The sequence below is a fragment of the Anastrepha obliqua genome, chromosome 2 (assembly GCF_027943255.1).
Source record: "Anastrepha obliqua isolate idAnaObli1 chromosome 2, idAnaObli1_1.0, whole genome shotgun sequence".
In the NCBI taxonomy this organism is placed as follows: Eukaryota; Metazoa; Arthropoda; class Insecta; order Diptera; family Tephritidae; genus Anastrepha; species Anastrepha obliqua.
The window spans coordinates 102,043,582-102,064,978 of record NC_072893.1 but is presented as its reverse complement, the minus strand read 5'-3'; the positions used below and the strand labels follow the sequence as shown (position 1 = coordinate 102,064,978).

The window sequence follows — 21,397 nt, the reverse complement described above, 5'->3', positions numbered from 1 at the left end:
GCCATCCCTTACTTGGAAAGCACCCCCAAACTACAAGTATAAGAGAAATTTTTCCAAATTTACACGAGAGAATTTTTCGATTTTGTAAAGCTGTCAAGGGCTTGCGCCATACTTTAGTCGGCTCATCGTTGAAATACAGAAAAATCTTTGTCTCGTCGCAAAATATAACGTCGCCACACAGTTTATCGACAGTGTCGAAATAGTTTGTTATTTGTACTTTAGTTGCTGTTTTTCCAAAGAATTTAAATTTTTTTTATTAATTCGCTACTGCCGGGGCACTGATATCCCACAGCATTTTCACTTCACCCTGAAACTTGCAATTTTCATAGGAAACTCAACCAATATGTCCCAATCAGTAGCTGCGAACAATACTTACAATTTACGGTTATCCGCATTCCACGCTGTTTCAATCGTGTTTAGTTTTGATCAGTTGTTTCTGAGCAGTCGCTAATATTGCATCAAATTTACGCGTAATTTTGGTGAAATAATACGTATTTTTATAAAAAGTGTTGATTTTTCTAAAGAAATATATTGCTCTTTTACTGGTAAGTACAAGCATATATTTTAATAAGAGTTTTGTGAAAAATATTCAGCGAAAATTAATTTTGGGATGTATGTGTCCCAGCAGGGCTTTATATAGGGACATATAGTTATGTCCCAGCAGTACGTTGCTCGTAGATAGCAAAAATGTCGAAATTAAATCGCGATCAAATTAGTGCATCACTTCAAGAAGGTGATGATGAATCTATGGAATCAGGAACTGATTTTAGTCACGAAAGTGATGATATTTATAGTCCTTAGTTAGATAAAACCACTGGCAATGACGATTCTTCCAGCGATTCAGAGGAGACCGGATTGAGTCACGAGAATGGTGGCATAGACGATCAACCTGCACGAGCTGAGGAAGCTTCAGGCACGGTTATTTGGAGCACACCGAATGAGTCGTTTGTTTCAAGAAAATCGGTTAGTAACCACCGCGAATGCAAAATTGCAGTAAATATTGGGCGCCACTCAACCCCCTACAAAATTTTTCGCAAATTGTTTCCAGAAGCACATTGCCCAATGTACTAATGAGAGGCTCAGAAAAATACCCAAAACGGAGCGAAACAAAAAAAAGCTTTTTCAGACGGACTCCGGTGAAATTGATATATTACTTGGATGCATGTTTATCATGTCGTATAACCATGTACCGTCGATTAAAAACTACTGGTCGAATCATAACTCATTGAGCAATGAATCTATAAAATCAGCCATATCACGTGATCATTTTGAGCAGATAATGTCTAAGCTATATTTTGCTCCAGTTGACAAGCCTGCAGATGCAGGAAAAACCTATTACATTGACGATTTCATGAATTGCTTGAAAACAACTTTCAAAGCCTGCCGGGATGATGATAGCTTCCAAAGTATCGATGAACAAATGACTAAATTCAAAGGGCCTTCGTCACTCAAGCAATATATGCCACTCAAGCCAGTGAAACGGGGCATCAAAATGTGGCTTCGCTGCGATTCTTTGACTGGATACACCTATGACATGAGTATCTATTGCGGAAAAGAAGGATCTGTCCTTGAAGGGACACTCGGCGAACGAGTTGGGAATGATCATGCAGCAACGATTTCTAACCCTGACGTGACACTTTGCTTTGATCGTTTTTTCACCACTGTTAATCTTATTAACAACATACAATATCCAGCTTTGGGAACATGCATGTCCAACCGGAAGAATGTTCCGAAAATACCAGAAAACTTGCAGCGAGCCGAAGCTATTTTCAAAGTTAATTCGGCGGGTACGAAGTCAAACTAAAACCCTTTAATTAATTTTTAAGTAAGTTTCTTGATTGCAGGTACCATAGCGGTAAAGTGGCAGGACGTCAAAGAGGTAATGCTGCTCAGTAACTGCCACACATCTGAAATGAGCACTGTTAGACGCAAAATGAAAGATGGAACTGAGGCAGAGTTTTCATGCCCTGACATCGTAAAGACGTACCGCGCAATAATGGGCGGTGTGGACTTGCAAGATCAAATGTCGGGATTGTATGATATAAACAGAAAATCAAATAAATGGTGGAAAAAAGTATTTTATCGTGGCATGATGATGGTTGCTGTAAACACTTGGGTTATATATTCGGAGCTGAATAGGAAGAAACCTGCCTTCTTACCAGTGCTGGTCGAGATTGCTGAGTCGCTAATTGAAAAAGGAAAGGAATCTACCGCATATAAACGATCCCGTCGGTCTGGAAGATCATCGAATAGGTACAAATCAATGACAAATGTGGGGGATCATTTACCCATAGAGCAGTCTAAAAGACGTCGGTGCGTAGCATGCGCCAATCGAAAAGTCGAGAAAAGAACAAAAATTATTGGCCGGGCTTGTAATTTTCCATTCTGTATACAATATTCTACGCACATAAAGTACCAATGGGTATCCAAAAAATCAAAAATAAAGTATGAGCAAATCCCCTGCAAAAGTCGGAGCGAAAGGGGTAAAGAAATTGAATTTATTTTCTAAGTCAAAAGTCATTCTTGGTAAACTGTATGTTCATAGATGTGTGCATATTCCACTTTCAGTGGTTTGCATAAATAACGGTTACATAAAAATTCACATAAATCTTATTTAAGGCCATATAAAATAAATTAAACATTAAATAGCTTCCAAGGTTCCATCTTTAATATTGTAAATATCAGAAAATTAAAAGTCAAGCGACAATCAATTGAAACCATTTTATACTCCTCTGCATGCTGATAGCCTTGGTGAAGAGCCAATAATTTTTAATCCACTTCTGATCCATTTGACAGAAAATCATACACAGAGCTGTTTAATTAATGGCCATTGCTGTGAAATATTTTTAATTGAAATACGATTTTTTATAACTCAGTGGGAGGTCGATGGAATGCTTAACAGATTTTTAATCTGTATGCATATCAACATATGTATGTATGCAGGTATGTGCATACATATGTATGTAGTAATATGGGAAGTTAATCAACAAATGTGTAAAATATTGACAATAGGGCGGGCAAATTTGTTATAAAAAAAAGGTTTTGTTTCGACGATGCAAGTCTTCTACTGGCGATTCTGAATAAAAGAATCCATGGAAGCATAGCTCTAAAACCAACTTCAAGCTTCCTTATTTTTAATTTTAGTTATTAGTCCCCAATCAATTTTTATTCTTTTTTTTTAAAGAAAATATATGTACGTGTTTTTTGCATACTCATCTTTGAAGTTTATTTCGTTCAAAGATCTCCGGTAGAGAATCTAAAATTGCAAAGTGTACCCAATTAAAGAGAATTCGTCCTTCTAAATTTACTATTTTTACAAAGCTGCTTGCTTCTTCGAAAAACGTTAATGATTATTTTCGTTTCCTTTCATTAGCCGTTGAAGCTCTTAAAAGTTGTGAAAATTTTATTTAATTAATAAATTTTTTGATTAATTTAATATTTGGTATGATAGTCTTTAGCTCCAATAGCATTTTGCAGATATCTTATTCAAGTAAAACCCATTTATATTTGCTCGTGGCTATAAAGGCGTTTTTGAACGCGGGATATCATCGCTTAACGGGGTCGTTTGCCTGTGGGCGCTGTAGCAACGCTCGCTCGTGCGGTGTGTCTAGTGTGTGGAGCATTTCGGAGAGGTTTAATTCAAATTGGATTCCGTGTCTTAGTTACACGCTTTGATGCAGTTTTGGCCCAAATGTCCGTAAGAGAAACAGCCTCTGGCCCACTTGAAAACGATCGAGAAACGTTAAGCAGTAGCGGAAACCATGGCACAGTGGCAATGGACTATTTGTGTCCGCGTGAACTACTTCAAGCCGCTGATCAGGCTTCTCCATTCATAAGGTGTCTCCAAACGGGTTTTTTCTTTTAAACATCTTACGCTCAAAAACAATTCCTATGTGGAACATAGGGCCTCAACAAATTATTCCCACTGCACTATGGGGATTTTTTTAATTTTTTTGGCATAAATCACAAATTTAAAGATTATGACTTAAATTTTTGCAGGTGAATCACGTAGATTAAAGTAGAATTTCGGTTTTTGTTTATTTTTTCATACGATTACGCCTACACCTCCGCCCTGAACATGATCTTTAAAATAATGTGACAATTTATAGTAAATTTGTGTTTCCATATATTTCATTTATTTCGCGAATTTGTGCATTCTTAAACAATAAGTATTTATTTAAAATTAATTAAATTATTTCTTTGTTTTTATAATTAATTTGTCTGGGTGAATAATTCCCTTCCAAAATGGCTTAGGGACATTTTTAAACTGCACATACCTATGTGTTCTAAGAAGAAAGAAAAATATTACGTAACTTACAAACAGCTTATTGAGACTACTTACTACCAATATGAACTTAGTTTTCTTCTATTTTAATATATTCTTCGTCAGAAGTAATCACATCAAGTTCAATATCTTCGTCATATTCTTCATCTTCTTCCTGATAATCTTTGTCATTATTTGTTAAAATATTTAAAGATGGCGATTGAAGCAGCGCAAAAACTTCTTTTGGTATGTCCTTCCTTTTATTTTTGTTTTGTCGTTCTTTTAAAAAGATAGTGGACAAAAATGGGTCCGAAGTATCTAAGGCTCTGTTAAAAACATCTGTCACGTTATCCAGCCGACTGCATTTTCTTGCATGCCTCTTTCTATCGCTCTTATAAAACTTATTTAGGTATTCGGATGCATGTTCCCCAAGACAGCCAACAGAAACCAAGGAGTTTTTTTATTATTTGATGACCATGTACTAGTACCTTGTGAACAGTAGGAGACATAGGATACCAAGGATAATTATAATGTTACAGTTCAAAAACCTTTCCACAAAAGGTTTCAAACTTGCTTGAGCTAATTTCATGCTCACAGGAAATGCTCACTAAAATTATATAGAAGTTTTTCAGTAATTGTTCTTCAACATTTAAAATTGAGGCTAATAAGGCTACGTCAGAAAATGCCCTCCTTGCTGTGTTGCCGTCATTGAAGTTTCCGCTGCCGTTTGGAATAGGCTTGTCTACATTGAGGCCCATTTCCTTTAAAAGTGTCCTTTGTATTAATTGTTTTCGAGCTATTAATTGAGGTTTATCGCAATCTTTAACGTGCCACTTTTTCATCTCGACTCTATATGAAAGTTTCAAAGCAAACTCGAAAAAGCGGATCCAAGCATGCAAAGGGCTGACTCCATATTGAAGGGCACTTGTTTTGGCCTTGAAAACTTCTGAATTAATATCTTTAATATTAAGTAATTGTGTTGGCTTTGCTCCGCAGATGGGGCAAGACTGGCATGAGTTGCATCCCGACATTATATTTAAAACTTTCCCATCAATTAGGGTAATTTGTCCTAAATATTCCACAAATATCTTTTTACCATTATACCCGTACATATATGATTTCAGATTTCGAATCTACCTTAGATTCATTCAGACTTTCACCAATTTTTTTTAATATATGCTGCTTAACTGCGACCTCTGCCCGATTATTTTTGATATAAATATCTAGCAGCTCTACATTTCCGAACGTATATCCCTCTGTAAAAGGCGATTTTATCAAAAAGGGGCAAATTTGTGCAAACAAAGTTAGTTACATATTATTGTGGACGTTTTAGTAAGTAACTCTACATTTAAAACTCTGAGCACTTCTGTGCGCCTTGGAAGTTCTATTCTACGAAACGCACCTATACTTGTTAAGACTAGTTTAAATAATAAATATGAATAAAACACGATATACAAAATCTAAACCACATATAATTGAAAAAATGTTACTAAACTATAATCTTATATACCTGGACTATGACCTTCCGTCATTTAAATTTGAATTCTTTGTTTTATTTGGATAACTCGAGCAATCAAACTTTTTTCAATGTATTCCACCAAACTGTGCACAAAGCGAACACGATAATCAGCTGACTTTGAAGGCGTACCGTTCAATCAGTGTGACCGTAAAAAATTTTAACGACTAATTTCTCAAATAATTAGGGTATGGTAAAAACAAAAATAAAGCTTATTTTAAAATACAGGATACTTTTTTTTTTTAATATATGCCAAAAAAAACGCCAAAATCCCCATAGTGTACTGGCCGAGATTTTGCGCCAATAATTTAATTTTGTTTCACGTTTTATTCGACTTCTCCATCTCCATCTCTATCATCCCTGCGGGTTCCCCTCAAGTGTATTTCTGGTGATGTCGTTGTTTGAGCTGCGTAAGGTGTGGCCAAGCCAGTCCACTTACGTTTAGTAATTTCAATTTCAATCGATTTTTGCTTTGTGGCTTGCCAGACCACGGTGTTTTGAATTGTATTTGGCCAGAATAAGTGCATGAATTTGAGCAAACAGCGGTTTACAAAGTTTTGAAGTGCTTGCGCAACTTTTGGCATATATATTATATATAGTCAAATCAAAAAGAAGTGAATACAATCAATGACTTAAATAAAGATAATAAAAAATAAAGTATCAATGAGTTAACAAAAATAACCTAATTCCTAATTCTGTCAAGAATTTTGTAATAATTTGTGATACAATTTTTTGTTTATTTTTATACTAAGTTTTTTATACTGCTTTAGGAAAAAGTTTTAAAGTCTGAAATCAATGCTTCTATATAAAAATTATGTTTTAATGCAATGAATTTTAAAGCGATTTTTGGTATATTTTGAGTTAAAACAACAAGAAAATAAATTATCTAAAACACAGCTATTGATTTTTTTTTAACAACCATAACGACATACTTAGCTCACGACTGCGAAATAGGTATAGTTTTTGTAAAAAAAACGTCTTAATTGAAAGCAGAAGTTTTTGCTCAAGAAAAAGTTCTTAATCACTAGTATTAGTTTTTCAAAGAAGCATTTTGCCTTTGAGGGAATTCAAGATGTCTGGTTTAGATTGAGAAATTGCCAACGTACAACAACTATAATAATTGCTTCACTGTTAAACTCAAAATGCCTACTTTGCTAGTAGTAGTAGAGTATTTCGATTGAGTTCTGTAGGCCAGTGATCGGCAGGCCAAAGCTCACTAAGCACTCTCTTAGTACATATATAATTAAATTATTTTTGAACTGCTTTTTAAAAAATTTCAATCAAAAAATTAACAAAGAAAAAGCAAGCTTTTAATAAAATAATAAAATAGTAAAACAAAAAAAAAAAAAAATGATGGTACGTGCAGGTTATTTCAATGGCCGTGCAACACAAAATAAGCTAAGCAAAAAACAAAACAACTTAGTCTAGTTGCCTTAGTCAGGGAACAAAAATCAACAAACGTTGACTTCTGGAAGATGGTAGTAATTTCTAACAAGTTCAAGGGTTTTGGTTCAGGTTGAATGACATCCGTTTCACGGAATCCTAATATCTAGCTCCAGAATAGTAACCCCACAACAACTCGAAATTTGCATTAAGAATGATCTCGCCGCCAAAGCCGAACGAATTTGAACGTGGTTCCCATTAGTTGGTAGGGCCCGGATTCGAAACTCACTATGGACGAACGATAAAAAAGGTTTTTTTAATAGTGGTCGCCCCTCCGCAGGAAAGCGGATACAAATACATGTCGAAGACAAAGTAAACACTTTAAATTATATTAAATTCTAAACTTATACTATATCTGAGAGAAAAAACATTGATAAGAAGCGTGAGCGTAAATACTTAATTTACTGTGCTTGTGAGAGCATTCATTCTACTCTGGTTGGGTTTTTTTATTTTCCTTCCGTTTAATATGGACTTTACCCATGACTGAGAATGATGACATCAAAAATTGCACAAAATGCATATATTTATAATAATGTTCGCGTTCTAGTGCTAATAAGGTTATTGACCTCTGTTGTGCTGCTCATTTTTCATGATTAGAGAATGCCGATGCTAATTTTTTTTCACCTAAGCTCTGAGGCACACTTTACTTCACACACCAGTTTCGGAAGGCTCTCAGGTAGAATAATTGACCCGTATCCCGGCAACCCAACGTCAGAGAGCGCAAGCGATCTCTTTTTGGATTTGCGGAATATAGCAATAGATTTTAAGTGCTGATTGCGATCATGTCTCTGCACAAAGCTTAACAACAATAGAGCAAATGTTGCTGTTTTTTTTGCCCATGGCCTTTTGCACTACGCAGCCGAAAAGCATCACGCAAAGGCGGAGGTTTGTGCTCAGCGGCAAATCTTAGCGGAGAGTTTTGGCAAACACTTAACGTTAACAATTACATCTGCTGAGCAGAGGCCATTTCACTGCGAAGATCCAAGACATCTCAACAGCAGTGACTCTCTTCTCAATATCCGTCAGCTTTCAACTGTGGTGCCAACATGTCAGTTGAGGTCAGTGGCTCACTTGTTTTCGATTTTTTCAATGGACTATGCCGATGACGAAATAGTAGCTGATTCAAAAGTAAAAGACACAACAACTTATATAAATATATGTTGACTGTAAGTATTGTTCTACCTGCTATGTTGTATGCTTGCAAACGGTTTGCCTAAGTATTTGTATACAAAAAATCTAAACTGCTGCTGTTTTTCATGGTATTGCATTCTAAATTCAAGTTGCATGAAATAAGCTGTGCGCCATGTAAGAAATGTAATAACGACGTAAGAAAGGACATAGGAACCAACCGAAGTGGCTGCTATGCACGTATATCTGGCTTGGAAATTGCATAAGAAAAAATGAAGAAAAGAAAATGAATGCAATCCCTTTCATGTCGTTAACCAGAGTTGCAGGCGAATCAACACTTGCTCATGCACCAGGTATAAATCCGCTACCACTTCGGAGGCGGGTGCCTGGTACTGGGTATCGATCTTGGGTCCTTCAAGGTGCTGAAGTCGAAGTACGGGTGCCGTCCTCACCTACATCTGGGGTGAATCCATTTCCGTGTCCAGGATAAGGTGGAGGACAAAGCGTAAATATGCTCAGTCTTATTGCTGAAGCAATATTTACACAGATAAATCTGCAGTATAGCAAAGCGTCTACGGCTCTCCTGTGCCATAGGCATGCAAACTGCAAACAAACCCACTCATAATACTAATAGAATAAGTGCTATGTCGTGGGGACAAATACCTCATTGTGAAGGGAATGTGACACCGCGAGCATATACATATTATCATGCCGAGGTTGGTCGAACCCACAATGTTAAAAGAGCAATGCTCTTCGTTGGAATACTAAAGTACTGCAAGAGTGGGAACAGTGTCGAAGCTTTCATATTTTTGGCCTACCTATCCTACGACTCTTTACGGCCACGTCCTTCGAGGGAGCTAAGAAAAGTAGTTAAGCCCAATAATCTGGGGCTAATGGTGGGCTGTGATGCAAATTCACAGAACATTGTATGGGGAAGCAGCAAATGCAACCCCAGAGATCTCAAGTTACTGGATTTTATACTGGAAATTGATACAATATCAATACCTTCCGGTAGGAATCCTCGAAATGTGGACTCGGACAGGTATGGTGAGCTTGTAACATAGAGATTATCAAAGCTGAAAACACTCAAATCAGTAAAAATGATTAATCAATTGCTTTGAGGAACTGTGCTCACTCAGGCAAAGTAGACAGGAGAAAACGGTTCCTTGGTGGAACCCTAAACTGTTGAGGCTTTGTGTACGGTCCTGAAAACTTCTTAATAAAGCCTTAATAACCCAAACAGAAGAAGACTGGGCTAATCATCGACTTACACAGAGAGAATATAAGAAAAAAGTACGGAAAGCCAAACTCGAGTCCTATAGAAAATTCTGCAGTAACGTCGAAGAAATGAGGGAAACAGTGACAGTTTGTAAGGTCTTTCATCTAGACCGCTCAGTAAGGCAGAACTCCATTCGAAAACCTGATGGTTCATACACCATCCCAAATCGGAAACGTTTAATTCTCTACTCGAAACCCATTTTCCGGGCAGTTGAACTCTCTCTGAAGAAGAGAGTGGCATGGACAATAACGGTAGCAACGGTGAAACCTCTAGGTACAGCTGATATATTGCTAGTCGGATAGTTACAAAAGAATCGACTTTAAGTCCTCTGGACCTGACGGAATATATCCAGCAATGCTTAAAAAAGGAGGAGACAGGCTGATTGAGACCCAGAAAAGGATCTTCACAGCCTGCCTTGCAAGAGCGTAGAGTAGTATTTATTCCGAAACAGGGAAGAGATGACTATTCCCTAGCAAAAAGTTTTGCACCAATCAGTTTGATATCGTTCGCGTTGAAAAGTCTAGAGCGAGTGGTTGAGATGGGGGTATCGCCGGGAAGTGCACTTAGTAGAAATCCACACGCTTACCAGAGTGGAAAAACATGTGAATCAGCCTTACACGATCTTGTTAGCACGATGGAAGCCGGGTTGGAAGCTGAGGAATACACAATGGGCGTGTTCGTGGACATTGAGGGGGCTTTTGATAATGCCACTTTCGGCTCGATATCTGCTTCTGCCGAACGACACAGAGTTAATCAAACCATTGTAAAATGGATATATTCCATGCTCTCTGAGAGGCTGTTAACCCCTGGTGGGAGCGGTGACGAACAAATCACAGTCAGAGCCAGGCAAGGATGTCCCCAAGGGGGTGTTCTTTCTCCGCTGCTGTGGTGCTTCGTCGTAGACTCTCTACTAGCGGAGATGCAGGAACTCTGTTTTCATGTCCAAGCATATGCGGACGATGTCTGTGCGCTAACATCGGATAAGTCCCTAAGGAGGCTTTGCACGAAAGAAATATTTGTTTCTGGCATGAAGGCGGAACTTCGAGACACAGAGAGATCTTTAAGTTGCCTTCTGAGCAGTATCCACTGTTTGTGGCACTTAAAGAAGACCTTGATGCCAGATTTGCATTGCGTGAGCAATGGAGCAATCCATAATGCATGCAGGGAGGTTTGACGGATATTTTCTTTACCGATGGGTCCAAGAATGAAATAGGGTCTGGAGCCGGATGGTACTTAAACGATAGTAGCAAGTATCACTATGCTACGGGGGAAATGGCAACTGTTTTCCAAACAGAAGTTTTTGCCATCCTGAAAGTAGCCGAATGGCTAATCGAGAAGAGATGGAGCGGGAAACAGATTGGAGTTTTCAGTGACAGTCAGGCTGCACTGAAGGCCCTGGAGAACGCGAAGCAAACCTCAGAGAGTGTTGAAGAATGTAAGAAGAAGCTTAATTCTGTCGCAAGACAAAACAGTATTGTACTTATATGGGTTACAGGACACTCCGGTGTTGAAGGAAACGAAATCGCCGATGAATTGGCCAACCGTGGATCAGCGGTTCCTCCACAAGGGCCAGAGCCAATAATCGGAACCAGTTTCGCAGGAATCATGAATTGGATAAGCGATTATGTAGGCAATTTGCATAAAGAACGATGGTCCGGTCTAGAACACTGCAGAAGAACAAAGTGTTTTGCAACAAGTCCGAACAGAAAACTGTTAAACTTTCTACTAAAACTTAGAAGGAAAGACGTTCGGTTGATGGTCGGTTTCATTACAGGATACAACCCATCGGGTGAGCATATGATCACCATTGGATTCATTGAAGACCCAATGTGCCTGTCGTGCTTGGAGGAGGCGAATAGCAGTGAGCACTTTCTCTGTAAGTGTCCCGCCTTTCCTAGAGCACGGCTACGAGTTTTGAGTTCCGATGGCGTGAGAATGAGTAATATTCGTTCTCTTAAACTGGAGGTTATTTACAGATTTGCCGAAGAATCTGGAAAGTTCTCACAAGACTAACTATCTCCATCTCTGTCTCTATTCTTTCCTATCTCGTTTTCTGATACTTTTCTCCTTCCCTCCTTGACTATCTACCCCCTTTCCAGAGCTTTAAATTCAATAGGCTTTTTAGCCTGAATGTTTTAGGAGCCACCAAATCTCTTGGTGATCTTTGGCTCGACATTTTCAAATTTCAATGCAACCCAGCTTTAATTTAGCTGCTTGGTATAGCCTACATCTATTATTATTATGTAAGATTTATAAGATAGCCATTTGGCTCAAGATAGTAAAGCGCTTGCAGAGTGATCGCCCAAGGTTATGATTTTAAAACTCCCAAAATAATCAAAGGAGCTTTTCAAGGATGTATGCAAATAATTATAATATAATATTATATTATATAAACTTAATTTTATGAATGCACATATGTTAGTAAGTAAAATATTTTTAAATGCTAGCTGCGCTACAAGGCGTTGAAATTAAGTTGAAGGCCCCCTCATCGTGACGCCAGCTTTTTACTTTGCTCGCCCAACCATGCATGAGTTTTTTTATTGTTTCGGTTTTTCAGCAGCAACTTTCTATGCGCAAGTTGCGTATGTAGTGTGTGCGGAGTGCATTCAAACCACATAATACATTTACATTTTTCTCTGACTCTTGTCTATGCTATCCCAGCATCAAATAAGTTCAAGTAGTCCTAATATAAGATGAGAAATCTTGTGGTATTCCGTTCGAATTATTTTTATCTCGGCAATGGGCGCAACGTCGCTTGGTTGAAGTTAGTGAGTGTTGAGAATTTATTTCCACACCAAAGGATGTGTAATCGGAATAATGCCAGTCATATTAGTGGGCAACTATAGCAACAACTAGGCTCAAACAAATACAACTTGAAGGTTTCTGCTGTGGTTGAATATGTGCGACCTAAACTGCCTAAAGGTGGCAGGAACTCAACACTATCCCGACCAGGTTAGGGGAAAGTATGCAAACAAATTTCGGGCCGTTTATTTAACCGTGGACATAGACACTGAGTTCATCGGCGCATCATGTGCTGAAAAATTGGGTTCGTTTTATGGAAACCCCCCCTTGAACATATAGTACATATGCACTTACATATATGTATATGTATTAAAATGTTTTCTATCAAATATAGGTCAAAAATCGTGCCCGGCTGTCAGATGCTGTAACGCTAATCTTGCGTTTTTAGGCTTATGAAATAATTTACCCTAGAGCTGGGGTTTTTTTCCTTGGTCTCTACGCGCTTACTGCGTTTCGAGTAGTTTATTATTTCAATTAATTTGTATTTTAGTGCAAATATTTTTATACATATGTGTGTGCAGTATGACATTCAGATAGATTACAAATATTTTCGATTACATATTTTATAGTTTAACAAAGCCTACTGAAATAAAATGCCTGCGATTGGATACAAGCAGTTTATTAGTTCTCCTACTATATTACTATTATGATCAAGCCATGAGGTAGGAATATTTGAAGTACTATATTGAAGTTTTTTAAACTGTCGATAATTTTGAATCATTGAATGATGTTATCAAACTAGGATAATTTGATACTTTAGATGCTGGAATATCATATTGTGCACAGAATGTTTCGTGTCTCTATCCTGTGCGTTGTGAAAGCGTGGGCAGTCGTGCAAAAGGTGATGCATACTCTGCACAGTGAGTTTGTCACACGGGCACCAGTCTTCGTTATTGAAACCATGGCCAGTAAAGAGCTGTGCCAATTCGAATGATATCCCAAAGAGTTGTCGGTATAGTTGCGTATCTTCAAGAATTGGGAAGAAAATCTTCGTAATGGAGCCAGTGGTATCGTCGGCATACTCCTGTTGCCATGACTCGAATATTTTAAGACGAATGGGCCGTATAGCGTGGCTTAAAGGAAATGCAGTATATACTCGATCAACTCCTTGATTTGCAGCTTCTTTTGCCTGCTCATCTGCGCGCTCGTTTCCTTCAATACCGATGTGTGCTTTGACCCAGTAAAAATCAATTCTGTATCCCTGGCGAAGAAGGTGCAGGTGTCATGTAATTTATATTTACGTAACGTCCAGTCGTCATCTTGTTTATGAACGACAAAAGCTGATCCACAAACGCCAGTTTCAAACTTGCTTCCATCAGTATAGATGTGGGTCGCATTTGCGGCGATAATATTGTCAGCTTCCTGCTGTGATGCTATACTTTCAAAACACTCGGAAGGGGGTTAGGTTAGGTTAGGTTGTAATGGTTCCCATAGGGAACAGGTGGACGAAAATCAAAAATTCGTCCTTTGTGATACCATTGTAAAGGAGATAAGAAGACTGGGAAGAAAGGAAGGAGGAAGACCGCCGAACGGATATTGATTTACGGTAGTGTTAGTCGCTTCATACTATGTACTAATAAAATTTATCAGCAGGCGTAGCAAAAAATGACAGCCAAGACGGTTATATCTTAAGGAGAAAGTGCGGAGATGATTCTACCTCATCGTCCATGCAACTGACGCAAAAAGGGCTCGAAGTAATGTCAAGTTTCACAGCATATATACCTCACAGCCAATTTCCTGTAAGGTACCTACGGCTGCCGTAGCCGAATGGGTTGGTGCGTGATTACCATTCGGAATTCACAGAGAGGTCGTTGGTTCGAATCTCGGTGAAAGCAAAATTAATAAAAAAAAAAACATTTTTCTAATAGCGGTCGCCCCTCGGCAGGCAATGGCAAACCTCCGAGTGTATTTCTGCCATGAAAAAGCTCCTCATAAAAATATCTGCCGTTCGGAGTCGGCTTGAAACTGTAGGTCCCTCCATTTGTGGAACAACATCAAGACGCACACTACAAATAGGAGGAGGAGCTCGGCCAACCACCTAACAGAAGTGTACGCGCCAATTATTTATTTTGTTTTATTTACCTACGAAATTCGAGAGCTGAAATTTTGTTAATCTCAGGACATATCTCAAGCGCCTCCGATTCACTCGTGGCCTGAAAGATTTCACGACCGTACAAGTTTGTGTTATTGCCCAGCGATCGCTGAGTTGACGCCCACCTCTCTAGGAGCAGACAGTAGTTAGTCAAATGAACCCCATTCCTTTCGTTTGGAATTTGCCAACTTAAAAAAAAATTCATCAAATTGCTAAAGTTCGTGAGCCATACCATTTTCCTCAATATTGTAAAGACCTATAAAATGGTGTTCTACCTTAGGACGTTATTATCGTTAAGATATTGGCGGCATTTAATGAATTTCTTAAAAGTTTTCCACTATGCGGGTTGTGGTAGCCATCTAGTGAAATTATAGATCTTATTTTGTTCTAGTACCAGAAATAAACATCAGAATCATACCGATTTATGATATTATGTAGTAACAATGTTTGCAGTTATTTCTCTGGCTGGGTTGGCGCAAATTCAGCATTGTTGTTCACAACGTTCCCCGGCAGCTATTTTGCATTCATACATTTAGGGCTTTGTTAGCGGTTTGAGTTCTACTAATTGTTTCGTGGCATTTCCCATGCTGATTATAATATGAAAAAGCTTTTGTTGCATGAAAATACAGCATGAGATAGAGTGGCAATGTTAACTACTCGTAGCTTTGAATGTAATTTTTAGTTGCATAATTGTCCGTTAATTATAAAGCAATGAAACTTTATCTTCCCTGGAGTGTTAAATGTGTATGCCGCCTAAGTGTTGTGCCACCATTGCGGTTATTACACGCAATTTTGTCATTTTGATGCATTTTATGCCACTTGAGTTGCTTTATTGGCACTCGACTAACTTTCTATGGTCTTTGAGCGACCAAAATTGAGATACTGAAAAAAATAAGTAAATGAAGAGGTGAATAATTTCGGACAGAATTGTATATGGTATGCCCGGTTTTTGGTGAACTGAGTGCGGAGTTGATGCATATTGACTATCTCTCTTATATTAAAATCCATATCAGATAATAAAAATAGTATAACTATTGGTATAGTAGTATTGGTGTTATTTATTAAAGCTATTGACAGTACATAAGACTATTGCGTTTTATAAGTATTAATAACATTTTCACTTAAAACTAATGATATTGGCTGCTCTGAAGATTCACTAGCACAGATACTGCAGAAGCTGAGTGAGCAAATGAGTTTCAATAAATCACTGGAAAGACACTTATCTAAACTTGGGATGTACTTATTACAATCTGACTATGTCTAGAATTCTAAAAATACTTCTATGGAACTCGAACGGTCTACTAAAGCACAAAAATGACTTGGAAATTACACTCAATTCGGAGAATGCGGGTGGCTGTATGATATCTGAAATACATTTCCAATCATACATAAAAGTTCAAAACTATTCAACCTATCATGTTTTGTTTTCGAAGTAAACACTCTGCAATTGATCAGGTATACAGGACCATGAACAAAAGAGAAAAAGCACTCGAAAGAAAGCAAAAAATATGTTCTGCCGCATTCCTCGATGTGCAAAGACACTTAGTAAAGTTTGTCACACTGGTTTGCTTACTAAACTAAAATTAATACTTACTAAACTACATGTACTACGAAATCTTGGAGTCATACGTATCAGATCGCTACTTTCGAACCAAACAAGAGATGCTTATTTAATAAATTAAATAAAGGCAGGAATACCTCAAGGCAGCGTTCTTGGGCCTATTTTTTTTTTTTTGTCGGCGCAACTAGCAAGTGCAGCACTCAGATATTAATTAAGTTCATTGTGCTACACTTGGATTCCCTTTTAATTTTCTTTAAATCTACCCGATCTCCGAAGAAATCTGAGTAGATCTTGTGGTGCCAAGGAGCCAAGATGTTCGCTTCTTAACACATCAGTGCCAAAGACCTCTATCCTGATTCGAGCGAAGGCGGGCAGACATACAGGAAGTGGTACGCCGTCTTATCCTCCTCTTCACAAGCTGGGCAGAGTACACTGTCTGAGATGCCCAACCTTTCCATGTGCTTTGCCCACAGAAAGTGGCACGTCATCAGTCCAACCAGCCGTCTGCACTCCCCTCTGCTTAATGACAGACAGGTAACATCACTTTAGTCCATCTGCAGCCTCTCTCAGCCTGCCAAGCTCGCTTGTGGGTGGTAGTTACCCATTTGCTAACCGTGGCTGTTATGGCCGCAGAAGGGAGTGGCAAAACGGGCTCTGGGCCAAAGAAGTTGGCCTCAGATCCCATCCTAGCTAAGGAGTCAGAGGTCTCGTTACCCACGTGTCCCGGGACCCATGTTAGCATCAAGCTATTATGTCTACCGACATAGTTCAGCCTGGATTTACAGGACTTGACTACCCCTGATGTGGTTGGAGGGCTGCCTAAGGCCATAAGCGCAGCTTGGCTGTCGCTGCAGACACATATAGATCTGCCTCTCCATCTTGGGCCTCTACTGTACTTTATCTTCACAAAATCTGTACACGTAGTTTTCACAATATACAACATATACCACATACATACATAGATGACCAACAGGTAACATTCTCAAACTCCACAAAAAGTTATAATTAGTAATTTACTGAAATTTATATAAAATCTTCTAGTAAATTAAATTATTTTATTAAATTAAAAAGGAATTGTATGAAACTTTAAAAAGTCAAAAGTTAGCATAGTACATGGCTTCAAGCACTAAGTAAGGAATAACATAGAGTCACAATCACTCAATTTTTGGCAACGGACTTATAGATGTGGTAGGTTGGGTGAAAAGAGGAAGGAAGAACCATTGTGACGAGTTCTAGAGGCAAGAAACGTTGTCTTTGCTCGTATATAAAGGGGTTTTAAATTGGCGCGGGTCGATTTTGGCGCCCTGTGGCAGCCATTTTGTTTTGGCGACATCTGTCAAATCTTTTGTTTATTATTCAGTTGTTTATGCCAAATCATCATGGCAAGTTACACGATTGAACAGTACGTTCAAATGATAAAACTTTATTATCAAAATGAGTGTTCATTAACGCAAACGTTGCGCGCATTGCGCCCATTTTTCGGTAGACGTGGTGGCCCTTCCAATTTCTTATGGCCCATATTGAACCATATGGACCTAGACGACATGTGGTTCCAGCAGGACGGCGCTACGTGCCACACAGCAAACGCCATTTTATTCCATTTCAACATCTACCCGCCCTTATTGAAAAACCCTTTAAAAGAAGAAATCGACACGCCTAATCACTGAGCAAGAGTACTGTTAACATACATATATAAGTGAATGTACAGTTAGTAACATAAATAAGTATACAGGAGCTTGATTTATGGAATTGTTTGACGCTAAGGCTTTCCTTAATATGTAATAAAAATATTTTGCGCATGATAATTGGGTATTGGAATAAGCTTTCATATGCGCCTTGATTTAGCTGTAAATTTTAGGTACCGTTATTCACGCTTTGCTCTGTTTTTGTTGCCAGCGAAATTTATGTCACAAAAGTTAGTATACTGCAAACGATTTTTCATTTAGCATAACATTTATTTTTACGCATTGATTAAAAAAGTTAAAGCTAGTAAAAGGAATAATTAAAGTGAGTATAATAATTTAGGGAAGTACGTTTTGTATTAATTTTTGCGACATTTTTAGTAATGGCACCAAATGGAAAAGAGCTTTCTGATAATTTAAAAAAACTGATTATAAAATATCACAAGGAACATAAATCATTGCACGAAATCGGTCGTTTGATAGATAGGAGTTTTGCTACAGTTCAAAAGATTGTGAATAAATATAAACGTGCGGGAAGCACCACTAATAAAGAGCGTTGTGAGCGTCCGCCGCTCTTAAGTCCCAGAAAAAAAAGCTTAGTCGTACGAAAATCAGAACAAACCCCAAAATAAGTGCCCTCAAATTGAAATCTGAAGTTGAAAATGAGACTGGAAAACAATTAAGCACCCAAACTATTCGCCGGGTTTTGCATAGTGCTGGTTATCATCGGCGCAGTGTTAGGAAAAACCCTCCGTGAGTAGTGTCAATCGGAGTAAACGGATTTCATTCGCCAAAGATCATGAAAAATATGACCAAACGTTTTGGAACCAAGTCATATTTTCTGCTAAGTGTAAGTTCAGTATATGTGGAGCTGATGGCCGTGAAAAAATTTGGAGAAAAGTTAACGTGGAATTGGATCCAAACAATATGACCGGCACTGTGAAGCATGGAGGGGGCTCTGTGATGGTTTGGGGATGTATGGCTGCGAACGGGGTTGGAAACTTGGTATTTATGGAAAATATTACGGACCGATATGGTTACTTAAATATTTTGAAAAATATTTTAAAAGAAAGCGCTACGAAATTGTGGCTTGGAGGAATATTTATCTTCCAACAGGATAATGACCTCAAGCACACATCAAACATTGTACGAGAGTGGCTGTTATACAATGTACGAAAACAGCTGAAAACACAGCCATAGTCCCCGGACACCAACCCAATCGAACATCTATAGGATCATTTAAAGCGGCAAATACGTAAACATTCGATTAGAAATAAGGAACAACTGAAAAATGTCCTTCAAGAGGAATGGAATAAAATACCTCCAGCTGAAACTGAAAACTTGGTGAAATCAATGCCATCACGACTTAAAGCTATTGTAAAGTCTAATGGTTATCCTACCAAATACTAGTATTTGATTTTAATTATATTTTTGATTTCACAAATTAATAATATGATGAACTGTATACTTACTTTTGAGACATGAATTTTTATTAAGTTTAATATAAAAAGCTATAATTTCGTTCCTTTTTAAAATTTTGTGATTATTTGGATTAAATATGATTTTTGTATTTCATTCATGTAAATAAAACACAATTTTGTTATAACTTAGGTTGTTGAAGGAATCGATGGGGGGAAAATTGAAAACGTTTCCGGTGTATACTTACTTCTGCTACTAACTGCATGTATGTTTCTATGAATAAATGTAACATATAAGCATTAATTTTGTTCTTTGAATATTTGATGCTTTGGCAATATTTCGAAATTAATGAGTGAATTACTTACAACCTGAAACAAAAAGTAAAATACTGGGCCAAAACTCTATTAAATCAGCATTGGAACAACGTAGAGGGTCTTAGACACTCCAAAAAGTTCCTAAGTTTCAACGCTAAAAGCGCTAACATGGCCCTCACGTTAAACAAAAAGAGCATTCGCACTCTCACAGGCGCCCTCACGGGTCACTTCACCTGCAACAAACACCTACATAAATAAGGCATAACTAACACCAGCACCTGCAGATTTTGCTGCGAAGTTGAGGAGTCTATAGAACATCTCATTATCGAATGTCCGGGGTTGACGCATAGAAGGAAAAGGTTTTTAAACAAGTCCATGCTTACAGATGAAGACCTTCAATCACTCGCTCAGAAGGAGCTGGTACAATTCATAAGCATACTTAACAGTCAATAGACAGCATAGGGTGCACAATAGATCAATATGGTCGCAGTGCTAAAGGGCCATACCTTAACCCTTTACAACCATTAACCATTAACCATTACTTATTGATGCAGGTGTTTTTTACTGATTTTAATTTAAGTTTTATTTCATATGATGTATTTTATAGTATTTTCTTTTAAAAAATTAAATAAATAAATAACACTGTGGAACAAATTCAGGTTAGCAAAAGTTAGGTCCATTCTGAGAGTGGCGGGTGAAAATAGAGGCGAAATTAGAAGACCCGTATCGCGGCGTTTGTTTATGTTAGTTCGAATTTTTTTTTAATCGGCCTTCGAAGTTTGCAGTCAAATGCCGATTTTCAGTATATTGTTTATATGGTTTTTTGGCTATAACTCGTCGACTAATTGATATTTTTTCAATCTGTAAAAGCCAAATTATTGCTAGAGACCTGTGCAATAATTACAATTTTTGAAAAAATTGATTTCGAAAATTTTTATGGTACTTATGAGGCAAAATGTTGGAAAAATTATTTTTTTTTCATGTTTTTTGAAAATATTTTCAACAAAACTAAGTCTTTTTTACATTTTGTGTGGTCTATAATATGCTTCTCAGTTTCTTAAATAAATGTAATTTGAAAAGAAAATTACGGGATTAAATACTTTGGCAGCTACTTTGACGAAAGTCACAAAATGTTCGAAAAATTAACGTTTTCCTTATTATTTCTTAATATCTGGCAAGCAACTCATTTTTTTCGCTTTTTTTCTTATCTAAAATATAGTTTTCAATCCATGACATAAATATCATGGAAAAAAATATAGTATCAGTCGAAAATTTGTGCGATATACACACATTCATTACATAAAACTAATGTAAAAAAACCCAAAATTCCTAGTAAACACATAGTAATTAAAAATCCCCAAAACCATTAAATAAATATCGATTTCGGTAGAAGTAATTAAAAAGAGAAGTTTCAAGAATTAGGAACATTCCAAAAACAATTAAAGAAAAGGAAATGCTAAGTATGGGTTAAAAAAGGGATTTTCCGAGAAGAAAGCATGCTCCAAAAATAATTAAGGAAAAGGAAATTCCCAGAATACAATTAAGAAAGGGAATTTCCAGGAACAATCAATAGCTATTAAAATAATATTTGTAAACATTTGTGTTGCATGCGAACTAATTTTAAAAATAAAGATTCAGTTAAGACTCGAAACTCAGCCGAAGCTGATGTCTTTTAATTTTCGCTCGGTCGTGATAAAATTTGCTATTCATTCTTTTGGAACCTATTTCATTTATTGAGTGATTTAAGTTAAGTGTATCAGTTTCATAAAATTAACAAAAAAAAACATTCTATAATATATATTGTATTAAAAATGTCGGAACCAACATGTAAAATGAACCATTTTTGTAATATTTGTGGACGTTTCATAGTAAGCGATGAAAAATGCGGCAATGTGAC

At 37.4% G+C, this 21,397-nt stretch overlaps 1 protein-coding gene across 1 annotated transcript in view; it reads left to right on the top strand.

The window, feature by feature from the left end:
* The first annotated feature begins 1,171 nt into the window (after positions 1-1,171).
* Positions 1,172-21,397, top strand: part of LOC129238292 (piggyBac transposable element-derived protein 4-like) — a 35,924-nt gene continuing 15,698 nt past the window's right edge. The window contains exons 1-2 of the mRNA XM_054873330.1: positions 1,172-1,787; positions 1,845-2,253. Coding sequence (XP_054729305.1) covers positions 1,172-1,787; positions 1,845-2,253 — 1,025 coding nt within the window. The remainder of the gene's footprint in view (positions 1,788-1,844; positions 2,254-21,397) is intronic.